Source organism: Condylura cristata, unplaced genomic scaffold (assembly GCF_000260355.1).
Source record: "Condylura cristata isolate star-nosed mole 26May11 unplaced genomic scaffold, ConCri1.0 scaffold00017, whole genome shotgun sequence".
Classification (NCBI taxonomy): Eukaryota; Metazoa; Chordata; class Mammalia; order Eulipotyphla; family Talpidae; genus Condylura; species Condylura cristata.
Window position 1 is genome coordinate 16,296,887 of NW_004567118.1, and position 23,808 is coordinate 16,320,694.

Consider the following 23,808-nt stretch of genomic DNA (forward strand, 5'->3'; position numbering starts at 1 on the left):
AAAAATAAAAAAAAAGAATATTTTGTCTAATTTTCCTTTAGCTACATAATATTTTTCATTTGGTTGTTTAGTATTTCTTTTTATTCCTTTACTTTAAAATGTTCTGTATCCTTATGTTTTAAAAGTGCTTCTTATAAGCATCAAGTACCTAAAATTCTTAAAAGGATTCTTAAGCCATTAACATTTAATTATTAATATATTTGTATTTAAAACTACCTTATATTTATGACTTGGTCCATCTTCTCTACATTTCATTTTCTTTCCTTCTTGGCCCCCTCTTTTTCTCCCTCCCATCTTATTTTTTCACCTCTATCTGTTACAAAGGATATATATGTCCTACTAAGATTGTCCCTGAAATTACAAAATGTATTAACTCATCAAAAGCTAATGTTAACAAAATCTTTATTTTTCACAGAATGCAGATTCCTCCAAGTTCTACATTACTATTATATGTATTTTAACTTTTTGAATATTAAAAAACAATATAAAGACACTGTTATTTTATACAGTATTCATTTAGATTTGTCCACACATGTAACTCTTTTTGTTCTTTGTTTTCTCCTGCATCTGACCTTACATCAGGAATTACCCCTTGAGTTAGTTTTGCCTGAGTTACAGCATAATGCCCTATCTTACTGTTCTGATACCATCACTTTGCTATATAGTTTGAAGTCAGGGAGTGTGATAACTCAGTTTTTCTCCTTTCTTTTTGGAGAGCTATTTTTGCTGCTTTGGAGTCTTGTGGTTCCATAAGATTTTATAACTACTTTATTTTCTAAAAAAGTCATTCGAATGCTGTAAATATTGTGTCAAACCTAAATTCTACAGAAAATGGTATGGAGAGGTCTCAAAAAAAACTAAAAATGCAAGTAACCATTTGATCCAACAATACTACCTGTAGGTATATACCCAAAGAATATGAGAATACTAATACAATGTTATTTATGCATCCCAAGATTTATTTATTATGCATGCACGAACTCGGGTACAGGCCAGAGGTATCAGGGGCAAGAGTATTCACCAAAGACAGAGCGGGGTGCAGAACAGGTGGGTTGAAATACACTGCTGAGGGGAGCAGTGAGCTGGACAGGAAAGGTCTGCTGTGCCATGTGGGTAGCTCCCCGGCTCAGGACTAAATTTGTGCAGCAGAGGCTGGCAATAGATTGATAGTGCTGAGACAATAGCCCCTGCACCACCTGGGAGGCCCCACTTTTTTTTTTTTTTTGCTGAATCATTTGCAGGTAAATTGTATACATTTCTTCTTTTTTCAATAAAGAGAAGGTTTATAAACTTCAATATGTAATTTTGATTCATCTTATTTTTTTGGTTACCCTGCATTTATAACAAAATAAGATTTTCTATTTACTTTAAAATATAATGATTCTCTTTAGAACTGGTTAAAAACAAAAATGTTAACACACAGCAAAAATCAAGAAGGTTACACTCAAATAACTGCTATTTGGGAAGCAATTCAAGCTCTGAATATAAGATCGTTTTGGCGTAAGCCTCTACTCTGAAATAAATTGATAACCTTGAATAGACCACAGATTCCCAAATATTACCTGTCTTGCAGAATTTCTATATAGTCATTAATGACACAATGTGTACAATGAATATAGCGCATGTAAAGAACTACTGGTGGTTATTATTACTATGGTTATTATTATTATTCAGGAAAGTGTTTTGTAGCTAGAATGGGAGCTGTGAGTAAGGAAACACTAAGAGTCAGATGAATATTAAAGACAGAACACAAAATAATGTCATGCCTCTTTAAAGATCATTCCTGATTTTAACTTTAATATAAAAAGTGAGCATTTGTCTCTCCCTGCTCACCTAGTGCTAGATACAATACCAAATGGTTTAAATTTTTCATTCAACCATTTCTACAAACACACTGGCAAGACATTATCCCATCCTATTCTACAGGTAAGTGACAAAGCTGGGACTGAACTCAGATTTGCGTGAAACCAAAATCCTTTCTCTGTTCTTTAATTTTCTCTCTTTCTTCTGTGGCTACTCTTCTTCAGTCTCCTCTGAAAATTTTCTTGGTTTAAAAGTTGAAATCATAGGCTCTCCCTGTTGGTGCAAGGGGTTAAAGAGCAGCACTATGAAGATGTTTGCAGCCACTGCAGCATGAGTTTGATCCCCAGCCATGCAGCTGACCCACATGATACATACAGCACACTTCTCCTGCTTCACCTACTGCTCCCCTCAGCAGTGTATATTAGTAGATCCACTTGTTGTGCTCCCCACTCTGTCTCTGGTGAATCCCCTTACTCCCTGTACCTCTGGCTACACCCCAATTCTTGCCTGCATAACTAAAAAATCTTAAAAATAACATGAAGCTCCTAATGTGTGTTCTTAAAATGTAGACAATTAACAAACATTACATCTTTGTAAATTATCGGCAAAAGAGGTAAGTACCTGCATAGCAATAGGTCCTTGGGACATTTGAGAGCTGTAATTCATTCCCATCATGCCTTGCATATTAGGCTGCATGACAGAGACCATAGGAAATCCTTGTTGCTGCATTGGCAGCAGGCCTGCTAGAAAAGAAAGATGTCATTAAAGTCAACATGATTTAATGTTTATTTTCTTGAAAATCACTTGTACCTAAGTAACTTGTATTCTGAGTAGCATAATATAACACATTTGAGAGACAGAATGATGTAAGTTTCACTTGTAAAGTGAAGATAATAGTACCTGTCCTACAGAATTTTTGTTCACACTTTAAAATATTAACAACAGGGTTGAATTATGCTGTTTGGTCCCAGCAACCTTTGCCTCTACTACCAAACAGGACTGACTGGCATGACCAATGGGATATGGTGGAAAGGACAGTGTTTATCTTCCAAAGGTACTGAGAAACAAGTGTCTCTTCTTCCCTTTTCTCTCAGGTCTCTGGGAAAAGCCCCTGCTGTATGAGAGTGCTTGAGCAGTCCAGTGGAGAACTCATGTGGCAAGGAACAGAGGGCTCTTGCCAAATGACAGCACAAAACTGCCATCTATGCCAGCAAGACATTTGGAAACAGATCTTTCAGTCCCATCAAACTCCAGATGACTGCAGCCTGGCTGACATTTTCACTGCATCTCTTTGGCTCTGTGCCAAAATCACCCAGTGAAATCAACCTCAGTTTCTGGGTCCCCCTCCCCTGTACACACACATGCATGTGAGCATGCGTGCACATGGACACACACAGTGTGAAATACTAAAATGTTTTGGAGTATTATTTATGCATCAGCATATAACTAATACAGCAGCTGTTAAGAATGCGCATTCTGGGTAATAAATATAAATGCCACTTACTAGCTTTGGGGCTTTAAGCAACTTGTGCCTCAGTTTAAGTAAAACTATAATATACTTATAGTATACTATATTGTCTGATATATTTTTCTTCTGGAATTTGAATAATCCAAAGTATGTTAGAGTAGACTTTTTTTTTAATTTATCATTTTAAGACTTTAAATGAGGAATGAATGATTGCTGGAAGCATATTTAAGAAACTGAAAGCAGCAGTGGCCAGATACCTGAGTTACTTGGGTATACAAAGTATACTTATAGTATACTTTGCATATATTTAATATATGCAACTACAGTATATTCCTCTTTTCTATGAGAACAGTAAAAACATTTGTCACAAAATAGTCACCAACATGCAAAGTACGTAAAACAATGAACGGCACAGAAACTATCGTGAAAGTATCATTCAGACTAGCAGCTCCCAAACTTGTCCAATGAAGTTTTCCAAAAGCAAAGACGAATGAAGATATACCTCTTTGGGGACTTAATAAAAAACTACTCTACTCTAGTTAGGCATAGTACAAGGTTCTTTATAAATGACTAAAACAAAATACCTACATAGGCTGAACAAAAATTTCATTCTTTTTGCATTTTAACACTTTACATCTGTATTGGTTTCACTATAAGGAGTTTTTTGCCAATTTAAAAAAAAAAATCAAAGGTCTGGTAAAAATTACCATGTCTATCTTCTGGTTTTTGTGAACCTTCAAGGTTACTTATACATAGCTTAATTTCAGAAATGGGGACATCCACATCTGTAGCTAACATTTATCAGAAGCAAGCTATTCATTTGTTCATTCAATACTTATTCAAGGATTTGAGGGCTTACTCCATGTCAGGGCCACAGCAGTGAACAAAACCAGGCCTGTGTTCTTATGGAGCTTACACTGTAACTAGAGGAAGTAAGTAAAATTAAGCACATATCTGGTAGTGATAAAAGTAAAAGAAAAAAGTGGGAAGGGGAGAGCCAGTGAAAGGCGACATTATTTCATAGTCAGAAAAGGCTGCCTCGCTTGGATGGCATCTCAACAAGGACTCGAAGTGAGGGAGCAATTTGGGAGGTTTATTCCAGACAGAACACAATACAAAGGTACGAGGTGTCACAGAGCATTAGGAGACACAACCATCATAAAATATTTTCCTCCTTACCCCTTTATACCTAAAGTTTATTTTAACTAATTTTATTTAGGTATTGAATGAGTAACTCAGGTATCTGGCACTGCTGCTATCAGTTTCTTAAATATGCTTCTAGCAATCATTCATTCATCATCTAAAGTCTTAAAATGATTAAAAAAAAAAAAAGTCCATTCTAACATACTTTGGATTACTCAAATTCCAGAAGAAAAAAATATCAGACAACCTTTTTGGCTCTCTTTTTGTCCTGTTCCTTCACTCCACATGTAGATTTTTCTGTGAAAAGTTTATGAAAATGTAAAAAGAGCCATGATAATGATCACATAACTTGGTAATGCCTTCCTAAAGAACAAAAGACCTCAAACCATCTGGTCTAAATCTTGGACACATCTAATTAAGGACAGTCTAAATAATGTATAAACATGAGCACAATGAAAAGAATACAACTGACCGTTGGAAAATTTTAACTGAAACCTGACCACCATCACCGATTACAAGGAGACAGGTTGCTGTGAGCCCCTGACCACCTGGGCCCAAGCGGCTCTTATCTTCCATCCCTACTGATGACTTGGGAGCAGCTGCTTCTCTAGTTCATCTGCATAACCATCAACACTGGCTGTGAGAAGGGCAGGTTTTCAGAAGCAGCTTGGCGCATGGAGGGAAGAGGCCTGCCAGAGTAGGAAAAGTGAGCACCGCCAACCAGGAGAAGGGTGGACACAGCCTGCCGCAACGTGTTGTGGCCAGTGGCACAGGGCCCAGATTATTTCCCTTCATTACTATTTCCTTGAAGACACAGTTAGAAGTGATAGTGGTGGGCTCTTATGTGAAACCAAGAGAGGAGGGGTATACCTAGTGGAGGAATTTGCAGGAATCAAACTGAAACTTAAAAATTTTAAACTGAAACAGAACTATGTGATCTGTATTGTGTCCATGATTAGAGTAAGGCCAAATTCATAGAGAGAAAACAGAAGCACAAAATACCTGAAGAGACCGAGTTACTAGCTCAGCAAACATCGACAGAGAACCTAGTATGTCCTAGCAGCGTGCCCAGTGCTGGGAGTACTGGAATGGAAGGCAGAAAGACATGGTCCCTGACTTACATAGTTACCAATCTAGCAAGAGGAGAAAGAGTCTATATAGGAGAAAGATGTCATTCAGAGAACTACAGTTCATTTCATTTTTGTCACTTGTTCTTTAATACTCCTGAAAGCCTTCTTTATGGCTGAGGTTAAGTAATCTACAGATATTTAAACAAGATGTGTAAATATGTATGGGAGAACTGAACAGTGATCCCATTGTTCCCCAAATTATACGATTTCTGAGAAAGTTTGAGAATAACTCATATTGGCTCAAGACTAGAGGAAAATTTTACTCTATTTGGCAGTCACAGAAGTTCTAATTTATCCACTTAATCTCTAAGTTCAGACACATAACAATGAAAAATAAGAGTGCAAAACTTAAGCTTTCACATACCTTGAGGGGGTCTGATTCCACCTGCAACAGGAAACATGAAGCTGAAAACAAAAATATGTATTAGCATCTTCTTAGGTACAAAGATTTCAAATAAAAGATGCACATTTCTGGTGAATAAATAAGTACAGCTGGTTTTGCAGTGTGGCCCTGAATTATCCAACACCAGCGTAGACTGAAAGTCTGCAGATGGCATGACAGTCAACATACAGTGTCGGGAGTTCTGAACTAGACAGAAGACCTTGAAACTGGTCCTGGAATGGCTTCTTTGGATTCCAGTTTTCTCATCCACAAATGAAGGTGAGAGTAGATGCAATTCCATGAACATTCATTAAATGCCTACTACATGAAAGGTCTGAATTAGTTTATAATCTTTTTGAAGACACTGATGTAATAACCTTAACCCAGGATACGGTGTGCTATGAGAATCCAAAACACTAGCAGAGAGGAGAAGAGAAACATTAACTTGCTGGGTTTTATTTCAGTAAGCTTCACTGAATTTGTCTTTTGAATTGAATCTTTGAGATAGGCACACAGACTCTAGCTAGAGCTAACGCTCTGAGGGCAGAGATGTGTTTTTGGAGAAATGGCTTAAGTTTTTTTTTTTTGAGATTTATTTATTATTTACTTTTTTATATTTTAATAAGTTTATTTATTTTTTTAAGATCTATTTATAGAACTGGGGTACAGGCCAGAGATGTGGAGGGTGAGAGGATTCACCAGAGACAGAGTGGGGAGCAGAACAGGCAGATCGAGGAAGTACACTGCTGAAGGGAGCAGCGGGCGGGTCAGGAGAGGTCTGCCACGCCATGTGGATCTCCTCCAGGGCAGGCGGGGATCGAAATCATGCTGAGGTGACTTAAGCTTCTTAGTGCTGTGCTTTAACCTGCTGCGCCACCAGGGAGGGCCCATAACAGTTTATTTTTACATCATTTTGTAGGTTTTTTTTTTTTTCATCTCAATTGTAATCCCTGCGGGGGCTTAAGTTTTAATGTAAGATGTATGATTAGAAAAGTAAGGAGATCATAGAGGGCCTTTAAAATGGCTAATTTTATTTAGAATATTACATGAAGTTGTGAGAGGGTTTTTATTAATGGTAGTAACAAAGTTTTACCATTTTAAAGTATAAAGGTCAGTGGCATTAAGTATATTCACAATGCTGTTCAACCATCGCAATTACCCATTTCCAGAACTTTTCCCATCATCCCCAATAGAAACTCTATTCATTTAACAGTAACTAGCCATTTACCTCTCCCCAACCTCCAAAAATCCCTAATAACCGCTATTCTACTTTTTATCTCTATGAATCTCTCGATTCATATTAAGTGAAATCATAATACTTAACCTTTTGTATCTGATTTATTTCTCTCAGCATGTTTTCAAAGTTCACATGTAACATGAATCAGAATTTTATAACTTTATGGCTGAATAACACGCTACTATATTTACATACTACCTTCTGTTTATCTATTCATCCAACTGATGGATCTAGCTTACTTCTAATGCTTGGCTATTATAACCAATGCTGCTATTAACACAGGTAGAAAAGTATCTGAGTGGAATTGCTGGGTCATATAGTAATCCTACACTTACTTTTTGGTAATCCTACACTTACACCAACTGTTTTTCACAGCCATTATACCATTTTACATTCCCACCCCACCAGCAACACACAAGAGTTCCAATTTTCCATATCCTTCCCAACACTTTTTATTATTATTATTTTTTAATGATAATTATCCCAATGGATATGAAGTGGTATCTTATTGTAATTTGCATTTGCTTTTCCCTAAGGTAGAGAAAAGTGGAATGATCAGAAATGGGCTTTTGGTTTCTATGGTTATAGAGATGGTAGAGAAAATGTGAAACAAAAAGAACGAAGCAACTCACAATAATCTTGAGATGAAAAGGGCCATAAGCAGAGTAACGGGACTGGAAAAGAAGGGGTTAATAAATGAAATATACTGAAAAGGATACTCCAACAGGGCCCTGCAACTGCTAGGTGGGAGGACTAGCCCTAAAAAAGCATGTTTGACTGCGAGAATGGAGATGTTGTTTATTGGAAAGGAAGCCAGTATGAGTAGGTGTGGGGTAGGTTGTAGGAGTGTGTCCAGGAGAAGCAAACTAGCAGGCAACCAGATAACTTAGGCTCAGGTGAACAACACAGATTTACCTAGCAAGGTTGTTCTAAATAAAGGTTAAAAAAACTAAGTAGGTAATTCTGTTAAGGTGCATAGTGAGAAGACAACAGAGGACAGCCTTGAAGAAGTCTTACAGTAAAAACCAAGTAGGGAATGATCACATAACCAAGAGTTGGGTATAACTGACTGCGACCACATTTCAGGAAGAAAGCAGTTACCAGTATCTAATGCTATAGAAAAACTGATCACAAATGAGGATTAATTGGGATCATTGTTTTTTAAAATGGTGATCTTTGAACAGTTTCAAGAGAGAAAGAGTAAAGGGCCTATAGAGAGGTATTTAAGATGTAAAGGATATATTCAGTGATTGATAAAACATGATTTTTGAAGAATTGATTTAACAAAGCCAAGTAGCAAAAGGTTTGAAAAGGAAGAGGATTTGGGCCCTCCCTGGTGGCGCTGTGGGTTAGGATGCAGCACTGCAAGCTGGCTGCAACAGCTTCAGTGTGAGTTCCATACCCAGCCCCGGAGCTGACCCACATCGTACAGCAGACCTCTCCTGACCCGCCCGCCATCAATCAGCCTGTTCTACTCTGTCTCTCACCACCCCTGTACCTCTGGCCTGAACCCCAGTTCTGTATACATAAATAAATCTTTTTTAAAAAGGCGTTAGAAAAAAAGAAAAGGAAGGTCTTCTTCCTCTGAGACTGGAAAGAAAGAAAAAGGTCAAAACAAGGAAGAAAAAGAGTGGGAAAGTCTTAGTCTGTGAGTCAGTATTTCAAGGGGGTTAAACTTTATTATAGTCTTTTAGCGCTAGCATATTTTCATTTTTCCAAGTTTTGTCCGGTGATTTATGAAGTTCTAGTTGGACATCTCCCTGGTTATGTTATTTATAGCCTTGTAGAGGATCAGAACCACCAGCAAATGCTACGCTGACAAACAGGCCTGAATCCAGAGAGGGCTAACCAGCTTCTGTGAAATGGAAACTAAATGTACTAGCTAAGTCATATGTGAGTTGCAAAAAAATACTTAAATTGTAAACTGAAATTCTGTAGTATTCCTTTCGTTAAAAGGTTGCTCACATGCTAAGATCTATAAACTCCGGACAAGGCCTTTAAGTAATCAACCTGTAGAGACGGTTCAGTCTTAAAGATTACAATTACTTACTATATGACATAGTGGCTAAGTAAAACCTGGAAATCTGAGTTACATTCTTTTTGCAGCCCAGTTATTGCAACATTACTGTAAAGTTCTATGTCACTCACCAACCTGTGTAGTTTTTCCTATTTCAAATGACAACATAGAACCAAACTGAGGCCCCATTTTAGACAACAAAACAGACAAGGGCAGATGTATAAAGGTTATCAAAAACTAAAGTGACAAACATGACTTACTCCACTAAAATTTAGCAAATACTGAGTGACCTATGTATACCATTCATCAGATTCTTTGCAGTGTCTAGGTAACTAACAACACACTTAAAGACTGGCTAGACAAGCAGCTAAAAGTCCCAACAACAAAAAGATGATGATTTTGCTCAGTCTATATCCTACTGAGATATCATTTGTGTACTGTGTTTTTTTTCTCTGCTTTTATAAATTCCTTTAAGGCTTTTATCTTCCTCTGCTTTTTACACACAGTAGCACACACACAAAAAGTCTGCAAATATTTGTGAATTCAAGCTATGTTGAAGGCAGCAACATTTTAGCAAAAAAAAAAAAAAAACACAAAAAAAACTGCAGCAGCAAAGGTGATCGACAATTTAATTTCAAAGGTAAAACCAGTATTTATCACAGGTGCGCGAGTATGAAAGCAGAAAGCATGCAGAACTGTGAGCTCTGCTTATCACAGGTTTAGTTCATCCTTCCCTTTCAGTTTACCTTTGCTACTAACCTAGATTAGTTTTCATTTCTCAGGCCTGGAAGCCTACAAGACTTAATGGACCTCTCCACCTGCAGACTCCATGACTATTAAAGCCTGTTGTGTACACAGGTGAGGTGCATCTGCCTAAGGGACGATTTGCTGAGTCCACTCCTGGGGTGAAAACTGCACTAATTTCTAAAGCTGAATTTCCCTCCATTAAACTCAAGGATTTGTCCAGGTTTAGCACACATTCCTTTTTCTCACAAAATTCTTCTCCCTCACTTAGGGCCACAAAATTCTTCTCCCTCACTTAGGGCCACAGTCTTCCCAGACTTCCTGCTATTCCCTAGTGTTCACTAAGCATTCCAAACTCTAAGACAATCTCTTGACCCCTTTCTCTTTTTAAAATGAGACCCAGCTGAAATACCTCTTTGCCTTCAATGTATCTGAAACCACAAATATTTGCATAATGTTTTCTGTTACTATGTGTTAGAAGCAGAGTTGATGAAAAACCCTTAGAAATTTATAAAAAAGCACACAAATAATATCCCAGAATACAGACTGATCAAAATCTTTCATATTTTTTTCTGCTATACTTGATCTTAAGAATAAAGTTATACTTCGCATCTCTTGAGTAAATTTTACCCTATATACAACCCTACCACTGATTCAAAAATAGCCCACTCAAGACACCCATCAAAGTAGGCTAACATATTAATGAAGCCAGAAAATCCCAGTCTTTTGCTTAGTCCCTTACAAAAGAAACAAGTATCTAAGACACATGGTAAGTTAATAGTTCCAAGGATGTTCTCCATTAAAAGCTGTGTGCGGATGCCTGGTTCTTTTTCCTTAAAATATACTTACTTAGCCTACCATGTTTGTTTCCTTATAAAATAACCTCAGCCCTCATTCATCATAGTTTTCTAAAAACCGTAATGTTCTTTACTGAGCATAGTTTCTCAGCTTCAGAAAGTTCCCAATATATGTAACATATTTACCATAAATTTTCCAGGTAAGAGTCACTTTAACCATTTTCTTCCCATCTACCCTCTAAAAATTGTAATGTGGAGTTTACTATATTTACAGATGAAATAAATTTCAAAATCAATCACAATTCAGGCCATACTTATAAAAAATAAGTTTCACAATTCAGGCCATACTTATAAAAAATAAGTAATGGTGCAATGATATTAAAATACACTAAGGAAAATTTTCTGCAGCTGTGGTCCTCCCTTGACGCTCTCCTTCATAAAAGAAAAAAAAAAGCCAAACTGAGCCTAGAATACCAAATTCTTTTTAAGATTTTATTTTCTCAGGACTTAGTACCTTGAGTAATCATATGCTGGTCAAATTAATATCATTCAAGAACATTTTTGAAACCATCATCACACACAGAAAATAGGTGAGATCATATATATTTTCTTCTTCAGCCAGAAATTGTCTTACAAATGTTCATGGAAAAGTATAAAATAGCAGTAATTAGAACACAAATACGGAAAGTTTTATATCTAAAGGCAAAGATTCGTAGAGGAAATGAAAAGTGGGGCTGCACACAGGTGGTTATTAACAGCCGATGCTTTTTGCCCAGTATATAAGGCAGCTGCAGGTGATAACTTTAAAGGCTTTATATTTCTGTAGTGGTCATAACTGCAAGATTAAAACATTGCATATAAAAAAACCTAACACCTGGCTTTCTAAAAATAATTTAGGGTGCTTAAGTTTTTATAAAAAGCTAATTTTATCTTCAAATGTGTACGCAGTACGTGTTGACCACAAAAATCACACTAGGTCATCACAGAAGTGGGTAGAAGTCGTAATGGAACAAAACAGTTCCTTAAATAATGAGCTTGACAAGCTGCAAATATGTATCTCCCCTACCGTTTCAGACAGGAGAACCACAGGCAACTGTTAGCTGAAATTTGTCAGAGGGCTAAGTTACCGAGTCTGGAAGCGTGGTTGTAATAACTGCGTAACTACGAATTTTCGATTTTCAATAAAGAGGCAAGTCTTCAGAGTTACAAGAGTTCCTATTTACCAATTCAAAAGGCTTCAGATTTTCTTGCGGTTTCTCAAGTATTTAAGAAATAAAAGTCTGGGGACTCCAAAAGAGGAAAAGGCAGACAATACACACAGGTACATCTCTCCTGGATCATTTGTCTAGTTCTGCGACCGGCTCTTTCAGAGCTTTCTTTCCATATAACATTCTTGGTCAAGCCCGAAAAGCCTTGGGAAGGGGAAGTCTCTGGTCGCTTCAGAGCCCGCCCAAGACTAGAAACGAGGCGTCGGGGGTTCCTCCCACCCGCCGAGCTGACCCTCACCTTCTCCGAGCTCAGAGGTGCGCGGTCGCTACCCACTTGGCTCCAGCCGCCGGGACCGCAGGACTCTGGCGCCCCGGCTCCACCCGCCCCCTCCGGCTCAGTCCCCGGGGATGACCCATCATCCATAACCCAGTTCTAAAGAGAAAGGAGTTGCAGCGGGAGAAAACCGCCATAACCGCCAAGCCCCCAGCCGCTGCCGAAGCCAGTCGAGCGTCGGCGGGACCGTCGGACCCACCAGGCCCGGTCCCCGCTCCGCACACCCACCTGCTCCCCCCGGCGGCCCCCGTGCCTGCTCCCGCGGCCCCGCCGCCGGTGGCTCCCGCTCCCGGTCGCAGCGCCATCTTGCTCCCAGCCTGCAGCCGCCCCTTTACCAGCAGCTGTCAGTTGAAGACAGCCACTTCCGGGGCAAACGCCAGGCCCCACCTCGCCGCGGACCCAGACGGAGCGCCCGGGTTCTCTCACGTGACTCCCGCGCTCGGGGGCGGGGGCGGAGCGGCCCGGTCACGTGACCCGGCCGCCGCCCGGGAGTCCTCCAGGTGCAATTGTTCTGCGGCCTGGGCCGGCATCCAGGGAAACTGATTCAGATCGTGGCCAGGCCGGGTGGAACACCCAGCTGGTGGTGAGTGGCGAGACACTGTCTCGCCTTCGTTTGAAAAACGATTGATGGTAAAACTGGAGGGGAGACGGCTGCTTTTGTTACTTTTCAACACAAAGGCTAGGGTGGACCCCGGAAGCTTCGTTAACTTCACGGCACCGATTACTGATCACGTCTCCACTCCTTACCACTCCCCCTCACACCCATTACTCCGCCGCTTCCTTTTGGTACCCACCCCGGAAGGTGACGATATTTACATTTTCATTTAGTCTGCCAACCCACGCACGTAAACCCAATCCATTTATAAAAACCCTAAGTCACTACTCCCGTTTGGTTCAGTCGTGGCCACCCCAGTTATCCGTAATACACCTGCCAGCAGCGGCAAAACACGGGTGTCTGGAAAGCAGTTCACGGCTCTGCATCTATAGTGGCCGTATCTTACTGTGCTTTGTTCCCTAATTCAGTTACTGTCAGTGAAATACGCAAGTAGAACGTAAACTTTTTCAAGCCCTCAACTTTGCTCATTAGCTAGTAGTGGATTTTCTCATTCCTGCCTCAGGGCTTTTACAGCAACGCAGTTTGCAATCCTTACCTTGACTACAAAAGCAAAAATGTCATGTGTTAAGTACTTTTTGTACCCTGTTGCATTTACATAAATTCTGAAGTTTGTCCCATCTAAAATACTTAAGTTGAAGACTACGTGTCCTGTAAAAGGCTGAAATTAAAGGAAATAAATACGTTTAATTGAAATGCTGCTGAGAATACACTACTATAGTATTGTATTGCTACTGAAAACTCCAATTCACGTCAGTGCCATTCTAAGCACTTTACATGTATGAAGCCAATTTTAACAAGTGAGAAAAATTTAACAACAAATTGTTTCGATCAGTGTATAGTCCTTTACCCTTGACTGTGACCTTCTAACTAAATGGATGAAGGGCCTTTATAGCCTCAGGAAAGATAAGCTGTAAAAGAGTGAAACCAGAGGTGTATCAAGAAACAGGAGCAGTCTTCCTTATCATGATAAAATGTGTATTATTTGTCAAGTAGTCTTCTTCAATGGAAAAAAGACAGGGAAGAGCATGACTAAATGATGGAAAAAGAAAGGGAAAGACTGACCGTAATCTTGTAAGACACAATATAATACTTAAGGTATGAGCTTACCAATGATGGATATTTAATAGTCTAAAGAATTAAAAATCTTAAGAAACTGGGCTCTCCCTGATGGCGTAAGGGTTAAAGCACTGCATTATGCTCTCAGAAGCTTCTGCAGCACAAGTTCAATCCCCTGCCTGGGAGCTGACCCACATGGCGCAGCAGACATCTCCTGACCTGAGCAGTGTACTTTGATCTGCCTGTTTTGCCTCCCACTGTGTCTCTGGTGAATCCTCTCACCCACCACACCTCTGGCCAGTACCCCAGTTCTGCATGCATAAATAATAAATAAATCTTTGAAAAAAAAATCTTAAGAGACTTAAACCAGTCACACAAGACTAATCTCTTTGTCGTCGCTTATTCCACAAAAGGCTATGAACAAACTAAGAACCATTAGAATAAAAGAACAGTAGGTCTTTTCTTGACAGAGAACCTATGCAGTTGCTCCTTGTCCATCTTTCCTCCAAAAAATTGGGGGCAGGAAGGGAAATTTAATTTCAAGTCTTTATTTTGAATTTGGTTGATGCATAGCTGCATCACATCTTCCTTCACACTTAAAGGAATATCCTTAAGAGTTAACCACTTCTGAGTATTATTTTTAGCATAAGTTTTATCTTCTGTAAGAAGTACCTCTCTGGGTTCAAACAACAGAAATGTCAATGAGTGTTATTTCCATGGTATCTACATGTAAAAATCACCTACAATTTAATATCTGAAATGATGCATTGATGGCTTAGGATCACTTCTCAATAGTCCAGTGTAGTTGACTTCCAATTCTTGGTATAGGTGATTATAATACTTGAAGTTTTCCATGAAAATAATATTCATAAAAGAATCATAAAATTGTATTTCTTAAACAGCCTTTTTAAATGTTTTAATTTTGTCTTCAGGAGTTACTTTCTTCTTGCTGTTCTGATTAGTGACATTTTTTCTGTAACAAGGAAAATAAGGGAAGTTGAACAGAAATTCTACATACTGGGCCTCCCTGATGGCATAGGGATTAAGTCTCAGTGCTATCACACTATCACTGCTGCAGCCCGAGTTTGATCCCCAACTAGGGAGCTGACCCACATGGTGCAGCAGACCTCTCGTCTTGTTCACTACTCTCCTCAGCAGTGTATTTCAGTAGATTTCTGCTCCCCACTATGTCTCTGGTGAGTCCTCTCAGCCCCCTGTACCTCTGGCATACACTCTAGTTCTTCTATGCATCAATAAAAATAAATACATATACATACTTTCCAAAACTACCGGTTTAGTAAACATTACTTGACTTACTATATAATCACATACATGTACCACTAGAAACAAACTTGCATTAGACATGGCCACTGTCCTTTAGAAAACTATTATCACCTAAGTAATGAAAAACATCACAACAAACAACATAACATGATATAAAGGACAGTTTCTGATCTAGATATAATAATAACTTCATGTTGATTAAGTGCTAGATACTGTCATAAGTGCTTTATATAAAGGGTCAACTTGGATATTCCTAATTTATAAAGCATATTCTATTATCCTCATTTTACAGATGAGGAAAATGAGGCAGAGTGGTTATGACTTCACTATGTATTAGTAACAGAAGTTAGACATGAACTCTTGAGAGTCTGGTAAATAAATGATGAATGCATTCAACTAAATGTTAATATAGGGAAAGGAAAAACATTAAACATTGAGATGTTTGCAGTCTACGTTGTCATGCATTGCGAAGGGGTAGTGCAATTCTAATTCATGGTGAAATGGACTTGATTTTCACAGATGGGAAAACCAGATCATTAATATATAGATACAGAAAAATTCCATGATCAAATCATCAAGTTCCCAATTCATAGGCAACGTAAGATGTATTACTTTTATTATATTCTATATTGGACTATAGACCTATCAATTCTACTTAGAAAATTTTCTATTAAGGAAAAACAATGCCTACTATAACAATATGACAGAGTCAAGCAGTGGCTTTTCTCACCATATACTTACTTTTTATCCTTAGCTGTTTCTAAGAAATATTTTGGTGTTGTACTAATACTCTCCCTTTCCAGTGGCTTCTTAATCATCTTTTTCTTTTGTTTGCTAAAAATGATAAAATAAGAGAAAGAACTGTCACTCAGCTTAAAAGAATTACCTAGTCTGATCCTTGATCACAAAATTCATTTTTAATCCACTTTTTGGTTTCAAGTGACACTGTACCTACTTTAGTGTAACAGATTACCTGATAGCATTTAGAGAGGTAACCCAAACAGATGATAAATTGAATCTGTTTTTCAAAAAGAGCTATTATTAAATTATTTCCTATGTCAACATTTATCCTGTGCCAACAAGCATTAGCTAATTAATTCTTTTTTGGTTTTGTTGTTTATTTTATCAGTTTTATAAACTAAAATAAATTCTAAGCACTTCACTAACAACAAACACTTAAAAATCTGAATACTGCAATTTCAAGGATGAAGAAAGTGACAAGGAAAGAATATACGTAAATATTGAAAAGGAAAATAGCCATCTTAAGATGTTCTAAAGGCAAGTCATTTATATTTGAACTATAATATGTAAGAATGTGAAAGCAAAAACGTCTGAGCAAAGAGAAAAACTTAGGTGAATTCAAGATTGTACCTTAGTAGTTTTTGAAAACCTTTTATGTATTCTGGTACTGGACATCCGGCCTGCTGTATAACATTAGCAACGCTGGAAAAAGGTACCCATGAACGTAAATTTGTTATCTTATCAAACTGATATATATGTACTTAAACACAACACAATAGAAATCTAAAATCATTCAAACAGGAATGCATTCTGGTAAAGTGTTCTGATATATTATCAATTATTATCATATACAATCACGGATTATTAAATGTTACATCTACACTGATGAATAATTTTAGATAGCAGTTGTTCCTACTCAACACTAATGAGTAACTAAAAAGTTACTGAACCAGTCTTAGATGAGTGTTACTGATAATTTTTTCTAGCAGATGCAAACTTAAGTAAATATTTTTTGCTTATTACTGTGGGCTTGGCATGGCCTTAAACTTTTTAATACTCAACCACTCTCCCTGTTTCCCAGCTGGAAAAGGCGCAGTTACCTTGATCTGATGGTCATCCTACTCATATGCTTGAGTTAGTGAGGACACTTTATAGGAATATAAACATTTGGAATATGCTTCCCTGCATATGTGAAACATTCAAAGTGAAACCAAGGCTGACAAAACCATGGCTCAGAAGGAACAGGTCAAAATCTTTACCAAAACTGATACACAAATCTAAGAACTACCTTCAGTTGTAATTCAACTTCATCTATTAGAAATATGAAGTGCTGTCTGTTATCTTAAGCCTAAAAGGCTAAACCTACTGTAGGCAGTCAAAATGCAGGAAACTCAAGTTTCTAATGACAGGTTAAGACTAAAAATACAGCACACTGCTCAAGGGCCACAAGTAAGTTAACAGTATAGTGTATTACTTGTAATTTTTCCTCAGATTAAATATATAACTCTGTCCTAAAAATAATGGGAAGGATGAACTAGGGTAAGGGAGAATTTTGAATGAACCAGAAACTTTACTCTTACACTATGAGTAATACTAACAGCTATCAGGAAAATCTCATGAATCTGAAATAAATAAACATACCACTATGAGTATTTCCAAATTTTAATAAGGAAAAGGCAAAACAAGGCCCTCTGATCATTTTCTTTGTTCTCAAGGTTAAAATCTGGTTGACTTGGCCCTCCCTGGTGGCGCAGCAGGTTAAAGCATAGCACTGAGAATCTAAAGCCGCTTCTGCATGAGTTCGATTCCCGCCTGCCCCGGAGGTGACCACATGGCATGGCAGACCTCTCCTGACCCGCCCGCTGCTCCCCTCAGCAGTGTACTTCGTCGATCTGCCTGTTCTGTACCCCACTCTGTCTGGTGAAGCCTCTCACTGCCCCCTGAGCCTCTGGCCTGCACCCCAGTTCTGTATGCACAAATAAATCTTTTAAAAAAACAAAAAATCTGGTTGACTAATACTCTAACAGAATTTGGGACATAGCCATTTTCTATTAATTGTGTTTACATATAAGAATAATAAAGCAACTTATTTGCCCTCCCTGGTGGCGCAGTTCTTAAAGCACAGCATTAGGAAGCTAAAACCATTTCAGCATGAGTTCGATCCCTGCCCGCCCCGGAGGTGACCCACATGGTGCTGCAGACCTCTCCTGACCCGCCTGCTGCTCCCCTCAATCTGCCCGTTCTGCTTCCCACTCTGTCTCTGGTGAATCCTCTTACCCACCCCCTGCACCTCTGGCCTGTGCTCCAGTTCTGTATGCATAAATAAATAAATCTTTAAAAAAAAAAATCAAGTTATTTTTCCTAATTTACCTTCTTAATAATGGTTTATCATCTTCAGTGAAAAATGTAACAGCTTTTCCTTTATGCCCTGCTCTTCCAGTTCTACCTAAGAAAAAACCAGATCATAAAAAACAAGATTCACATATAAAAGTCACCGGATTTTTCGTAGCACTAAAACCTGAACATCTCTGAAAGGAACAATTACAGGGACTATCGCAGACAAATGGGAGCCTAGGGGAGGGAAGAGAGAAGACACAGCTTACCTATCCTGTGAATATATTCCACTGAGCTGGTTGGAAAATCATAGTTGATCACCAAGTTAACGCCTTTAAAATCAATCCCTCTGGCTAGCAATGCGGTGCAAATAAGAACCCAGATTTTGCCTGCTCTGAAGCTGTGGACTGTATTATCTCTCTGATCAGAACATAAAACAAATATTTTGTAAATTTAAAACCATTATTTTTCAGTCTAGGAGTTATCATTTTAAGATGCTACATTTGACCTTACCTGTTGCTGTGTTCTGTCTGCATGAATAACATCCACATTAATACCTTCATATATAAGCTCACGAAAAAGTTCTTTAGCTCTTTCAATGGACTGAACAAAAACAAGAACAGGTGGAGTGAAACCCTGAAAGAAAGAAGGCAAAAATATCAGCACATATAACCTATAAACAAGAACACAATCTCAACATTTCATGATTTTAGTTCATTAAAAATCCAATTCAATTTAGTGTGCTTTCCATTGCCTAATTTCTTAGAGACCAGGGAGTCTCAACCTGCTCTCATCTTCCTCTCTATCCATTCTCTACACAACTTGAACTGTAATTTCCATTTTGCTAATTCTAGTACTCTAATCTAATTAATTCCACCTCCTTTTTCTTTCTCCATTAATAGAACTATCATTCACTCTTAGCTATCACCTTTTGGATTCTGTGCCTCAGAATTTTTTATTCTCAGATACAATAACTGTCTTTTTAATTCATTGTTTACACTAATTGTGCACAACCCTCCCCCCCAAGCTTAACCCTTGGTTCTCAGTTCTATCAATATAATCTTAATCTTACAAAATAAAATTTCACTTACCATCTTCCAGTCTAAGCAGGTGATTTTTACAATCTTATCAATGTGCCCTGCTCTCAAACCAGCTTTCTGTATTATCAACTGTCCACATTATGACTTAATATTTATAAATTCATACACATGTTCAGGATCTAAGGTACTGTAAGTGACAAAACTAACAGCAGCCACAAACAAACTAACATAATTTCAGAGAGTTCATAGACATCTCAAAACTCGTAACTACAAATCCCTGGTGTATAATCTCTATGTGAGTATCTGTGGAAAATCTTAAATTTCTTGATGCAAAATAATACCCTTAAGACTATTAATACACAGACAAAGCATTTATTATCGCCAGGTGCTCTTAGAAGCACTCTATTTATAGGAACTCATTAAAACTAAAATAATTTTGACATACTAATAGTCCCGGCTTAATGAAACTGTCAAATAAGTTAATTTGCCTAAAGCTCAACTTCCTATCGGTAGTTGGCTCCAGCATCGATGTTCTTAACTTTGTAGTCACAAAATACAACACTTTTCCCTTTCAGTCCCCAGCTACTAATACTGTCACTAAGACTGTCACTTGCATTTCTTCCTTCCTTCCTTATCATCTCTGATCAGTCTAGTTCAACAGTCTGTGGTTTCCGTATTTTCAGTCTCTCTTCATTACAATCCATCATATATAGTGCTTAATAAATTTTCCTTTAATGTGGCTACATTCTTCAAGAATGTTGAGTGGCTTCTCTCAAATGGACTCAACTGATCTTAATTCTCACCATGAATTCACAGCAAGCAATGTTCTCTTTCACATCTTAGACTCTACTCTGCTGCTCCGCTAGTCATCATTACTCTTCCTCTCCACCTTGGTCCACAAATCCTTCAATGTCCAGAGTAGTAGCTTTTGCTTTATAGGGCTTTCACAACCAATTCAACTTAACCCTGACGGTGAGTTGTACCTGTATGACTGACTGGATGCATCAGGAAAATATGCTATAGCCCTTTATCATAAACTATCTTACACAAATGAACTGATTTCATCTTCTAAAAAAAAAAAAAGACTGAATTTCAGAAGGAGGATTTAGGATTTGTATTTCTTTTATTAACCTTTGCCCTGAAAATTTTTTAACTATGACTTCTACCAGTACTTACTGAAGGATAAAAATAAAACACTACTGAGTGCCCTATATATTCTCCACTGTGTGAGTGCTTGAAGAAACCTAGATGGGGGCGGGGGTGGCGCACGTCTATATTTATGAAGGAGTGCATATATTACTTATGAAAAAGGTATGCTTTCAAGTATCAGGTATGTCTTTTCCTGAGCTGGGAACAAAAAGCTTCACCGCGTTCTAAGAGGTAAGCCCCTCCATTCGGGATGACAGCTCAGTATGCCTCTTAACATTCTACCACTCAGTTATTAAATATGATGAAGGAATAGTGCTCGGCCTCTCACCAGTAAGGTAAAGTTTGGTGAGGTTTATCAAAAGTTAAGAATATAATCCAAATATACCTTTTTAACAAGTTCTCTCATGGCCAGAAGTTTTCCAGTCTCAGACCCAACAAAGAGAAGTTCTTGTTCTACAGTCTCTACAGCAGAATTTCTGAAAAGAAACATACTTTGTCATTTGCAAGAGCTACTTTTTGTTGTCCTCCCGTTCTAACAGAATTAACTTTTCCGTTGTTTGTTGTTTAAGATTTATTTATTTATTATTATTTATTTATTATCTATGCATATAGAACTGGGGTACAGGCCAGAGGTGCAGGGGCAGTGAGAGGATTCACCAGAGACAGAGTGGGGAGCAGAACAGGCAGATCAATAAAGTACACTGCTGAGGGGAGCAGCAGGCAAGACAGGAGAGGTCTGCCGCACTATATGGGTCACCGCCACGGCCCAGATCAAACTCATGCTGAAGCAACTGCAGCCAGCTTTGCAGTGCTGCACTTTAACCTGTTGTGCCACCAGGCAGGGCCCAGCTTTTCCATTGTTAATTAATGTAAGAAATACAAATATTTTAACTATAAGAAAAAGTTAACTTTAATGTTTTATTCTAAATTATCTCAAGAAAATGATATGTAAAAAAATGAAAACAAACTGCCCAAAACTCTGTTTATTATAAAACTTTGACATTCTGTTATATCCTACTCATATATTTTCATGTCTATAAAAAGTACTGAAATTAAAATTGTTAGGTTAAATAAAGTGTTTTTAAAGTTGTTATTACATTAGTTGAATTTTTTTTCTTGATGATTAGCAAAAGTTGACATATAGGCAGAAGTTAAAGGTGAGGTATCTTAAGGCTTTATTAATATTCTGTAAGATTTTGCAATATATATACTGTGTCATTCATTCTGTTGTCTCTTTACATTTATATGCCTGGTGACTTTGTTCTGTTTCCCTCTTATACACAGACATTTTAAGTTTAAAGTAGGTAGGGTATTTACTTTTTTACTAAATGTGGTATTATAAGCACTTTTCATTTAGCTATAGTCTTCACACTTATTTCATGAGTTGCAGAATATTCTATCAAATAGCAATATTGTAATTTCTTCAAACTCTTTCCTATTACCATTCATTTAGGAGAGAATGCTCTGGAAAACTTTTTAAAAAGGAATTATAAGTCAAGTGGTCAGTAACACTAGCTTCTTCCTGTGATCCTACTTAGGATCTAAGAAAATAAATCCTCTGGTGGCCACAGAACTCATGGCATGCTTTGTGGATGGAAAAATTAACTAGCATGATGACAGGAATATTAAAGTGGCAACAATGAGTATCTCCCTCCAGATTACTCTAATCTCTTTAAAGGATATATTTCTTTTAATAAAGTATTCTCCAGTATTAATGTTACATCAAACAACCTATTTCCTTGAGTCAAAAAATAATATACATTTGAAAAAAACCCTTGTATTAAAAAAGGAAAACAGGGAATAATGTGTAGAAACCATTACCTTGCTCCAATAGATACAGTAATGACATTGTCCAGATTAAGTTTGCACCACTGCTCAACATCATATGCAAAAGTTGCACTGAACATAGCTCTTCTGACCTTGTGGGATGTGCAGGCTAGGAAAATGGAAGCCAGCTGGTCTCTGAACCCAGTTTTGCCATCTTCAAACAATTTGTCTGATTCATCAACTACCAGCCATTCAACACTAAGAAATAATGAAACAATTTGTAAATACTAATTTAAATAGAAAATCCAAAACACTTCATTCAACTGTGTGAACACAAAATTGTCCAACCTTGATGCTACTTCTCAGAGAAACATATCAGGAAAAATAAGCAGAAAAAAAGGTAAAAACAAGATAAACATAAATATTCTATTCCATTAGTCTCAAAGTGAAAAATTCCACTAGCAATAGCAGAGCTTCACATTAACCTTCCAAATTCCATCAAAATTGCTGAAAGATGCCTAAAAGTCTAAAGGAATTCTGTGTTACCTTCCTAGCAGAATCTGTAACTTTCTCCCAGAGCACAAAGTTACTTTTCTGTAAATTTTCAGCACTGTAATACTGACTGAAAGTTCTAAGAGATTAAGATTTGAAGGGCACTAATACAAACAACTGAGTTCAAATTATAGTTAACTAAAATGAAAAACACGCATGGAAGATACTAAAATATCATTTGTACCTTGTTAAGTCTATTCCTGGAGGATCTTGTTTTAATAAGTAGATTAGTCGATTTGGAGTAGTCACAAGAACGTCTATAGAAAAAAGGAATGGTACAAATAGCAAAAGCCAGATTCATCCCTCTCAAACTAGGGGCTTAAGCTTCTTGCATTTTAGCTAATAATCTTAAATTGGGAGAGGAGAATATGATTATAATCTCTACATCCAACAACACAAAAATTCTTCCTTATTAAGCAAATATTCATTTTTAAAAGCCACCATAGTATAATATCCTTACTCCTTTTATTATATTTCATGTATCTTCTCCATTTCTAAGAGGCAAGACCACTGTAATTCAACAGTTTTCTCTTTTTTTAAAGATACATTTACTTATTCATACAAGAGCTCGAGTGTAGGCCAAAGGTGTGGGAGGTGAGAGGATTTACCAGAGACAGAGTTGGGAGCAGAGCAGGCGTACACTGAAATGCATTGCTGAGGGAAGCAGCAGAGAAGTCTGCTGTGCCGTATTGCAGTGGCTGTGGGTAGCTTCCTAGCACTGGGAATCTAATCCCTTGTACCACCAGGGAGGTCCCTGATTTTGAAACGTTTGTTTTTCAGAATAATCTTTCCTTTAAATGAAGATTTTACTCAGAGTTTAAGATAAAAGATTAAAAAAAGCAGGTTCACTGGCTGATACAAAGTTAGAGATGAAAGCCATTCTTAACTGCAGGGTATTTTCACGGTAGATTAAAAATCAGTAGCAGGCCCTCCCTGGTGGCGAAGCTGGTTAAAGCACAGCACTAAGCTAAAGCCACTTCCACATGAGTTCGATTCCTGCCTGCCC

General features: G+C 37.8%; 2 protein-coding genes across 8 annotated transcripts in view; both read right to left on the reverse strand.

The window, feature by feature from the left end:
• The window catches only part of SYNRG (synergin, gamma), a 67,956-nt gene extending 55,371 nt beyond the window's left edge, over positions 1-12,585 (reverse strand). For 4 of the 7 annotated variants that reach the window (XM_012726405.1, XM_012726401.1, XM_012726400.1 and 1 more), the window contains exons 1-3: positions 12,492-12,585; positions 5,909-5,949; positions 2,425-2,546 (exon numbers count right to left, since the gene is read on the reverse strand). In XM_012726405.1, coding sequence (XP_012581859.1) covers positions 2,425-2,546; positions 5,909-5,949; positions 12,492-12,568 — 240 coding nt within the window. In that variant the 5' untranslated portion in view covers positions 12,569-12,585. The remainder of the gene's footprint in view (positions 1-2,424; positions 2,547-5,908; positions 5,950-12,491) is intronic. The other 3 variants (XM_012726404.1, XM_012726402.1, XM_012726399.1) reach the window with 1 other exon arrangement.
• A 1,883-nt stretch (positions 12,586-14,468) lies between these two features.
• DDX52 (DEAD (Asp-Glu-Ala-Asp) box polypeptide 52) overlaps positions 14,469-23,808 on the reverse strand; it is an 18,516-nt gene continuing 9,176 nt past the window's right edge. Inside the window, exons 7-15 of the mRNA XM_004684466.2 lie at positions 22,987-23,059; positions 22,305-22,508; positions 20,869-20,959; positions 18,808-18,930; positions 18,564-18,714; positions 18,331-18,406; positions 16,591-16,662; positions 15,961-16,053; positions 14,469-14,908 (exon numbers count right to left, since the gene is read on the reverse strand). Coding sequence (XP_004684523.1) covers positions 14,830-14,908; positions 15,961-16,053; positions 16,591-16,662; positions 18,331-18,406; positions 18,564-18,714; positions 18,808-18,930; positions 20,869-20,959; positions 22,305-22,508; positions 22,987-23,059 — 962 coding nt within the window. The 3' untranslated portion in view covers positions 14,469-14,829. The remainder of the gene's footprint in view (positions 14,909-15,960; positions 16,054-16,590; positions 16,663-18,330; positions 18,407-18,563; positions 18,715-18,807; positions 18,931-20,868; positions 20,960-22,304; positions 22,509-22,986; positions 23,060-23,808) is intronic.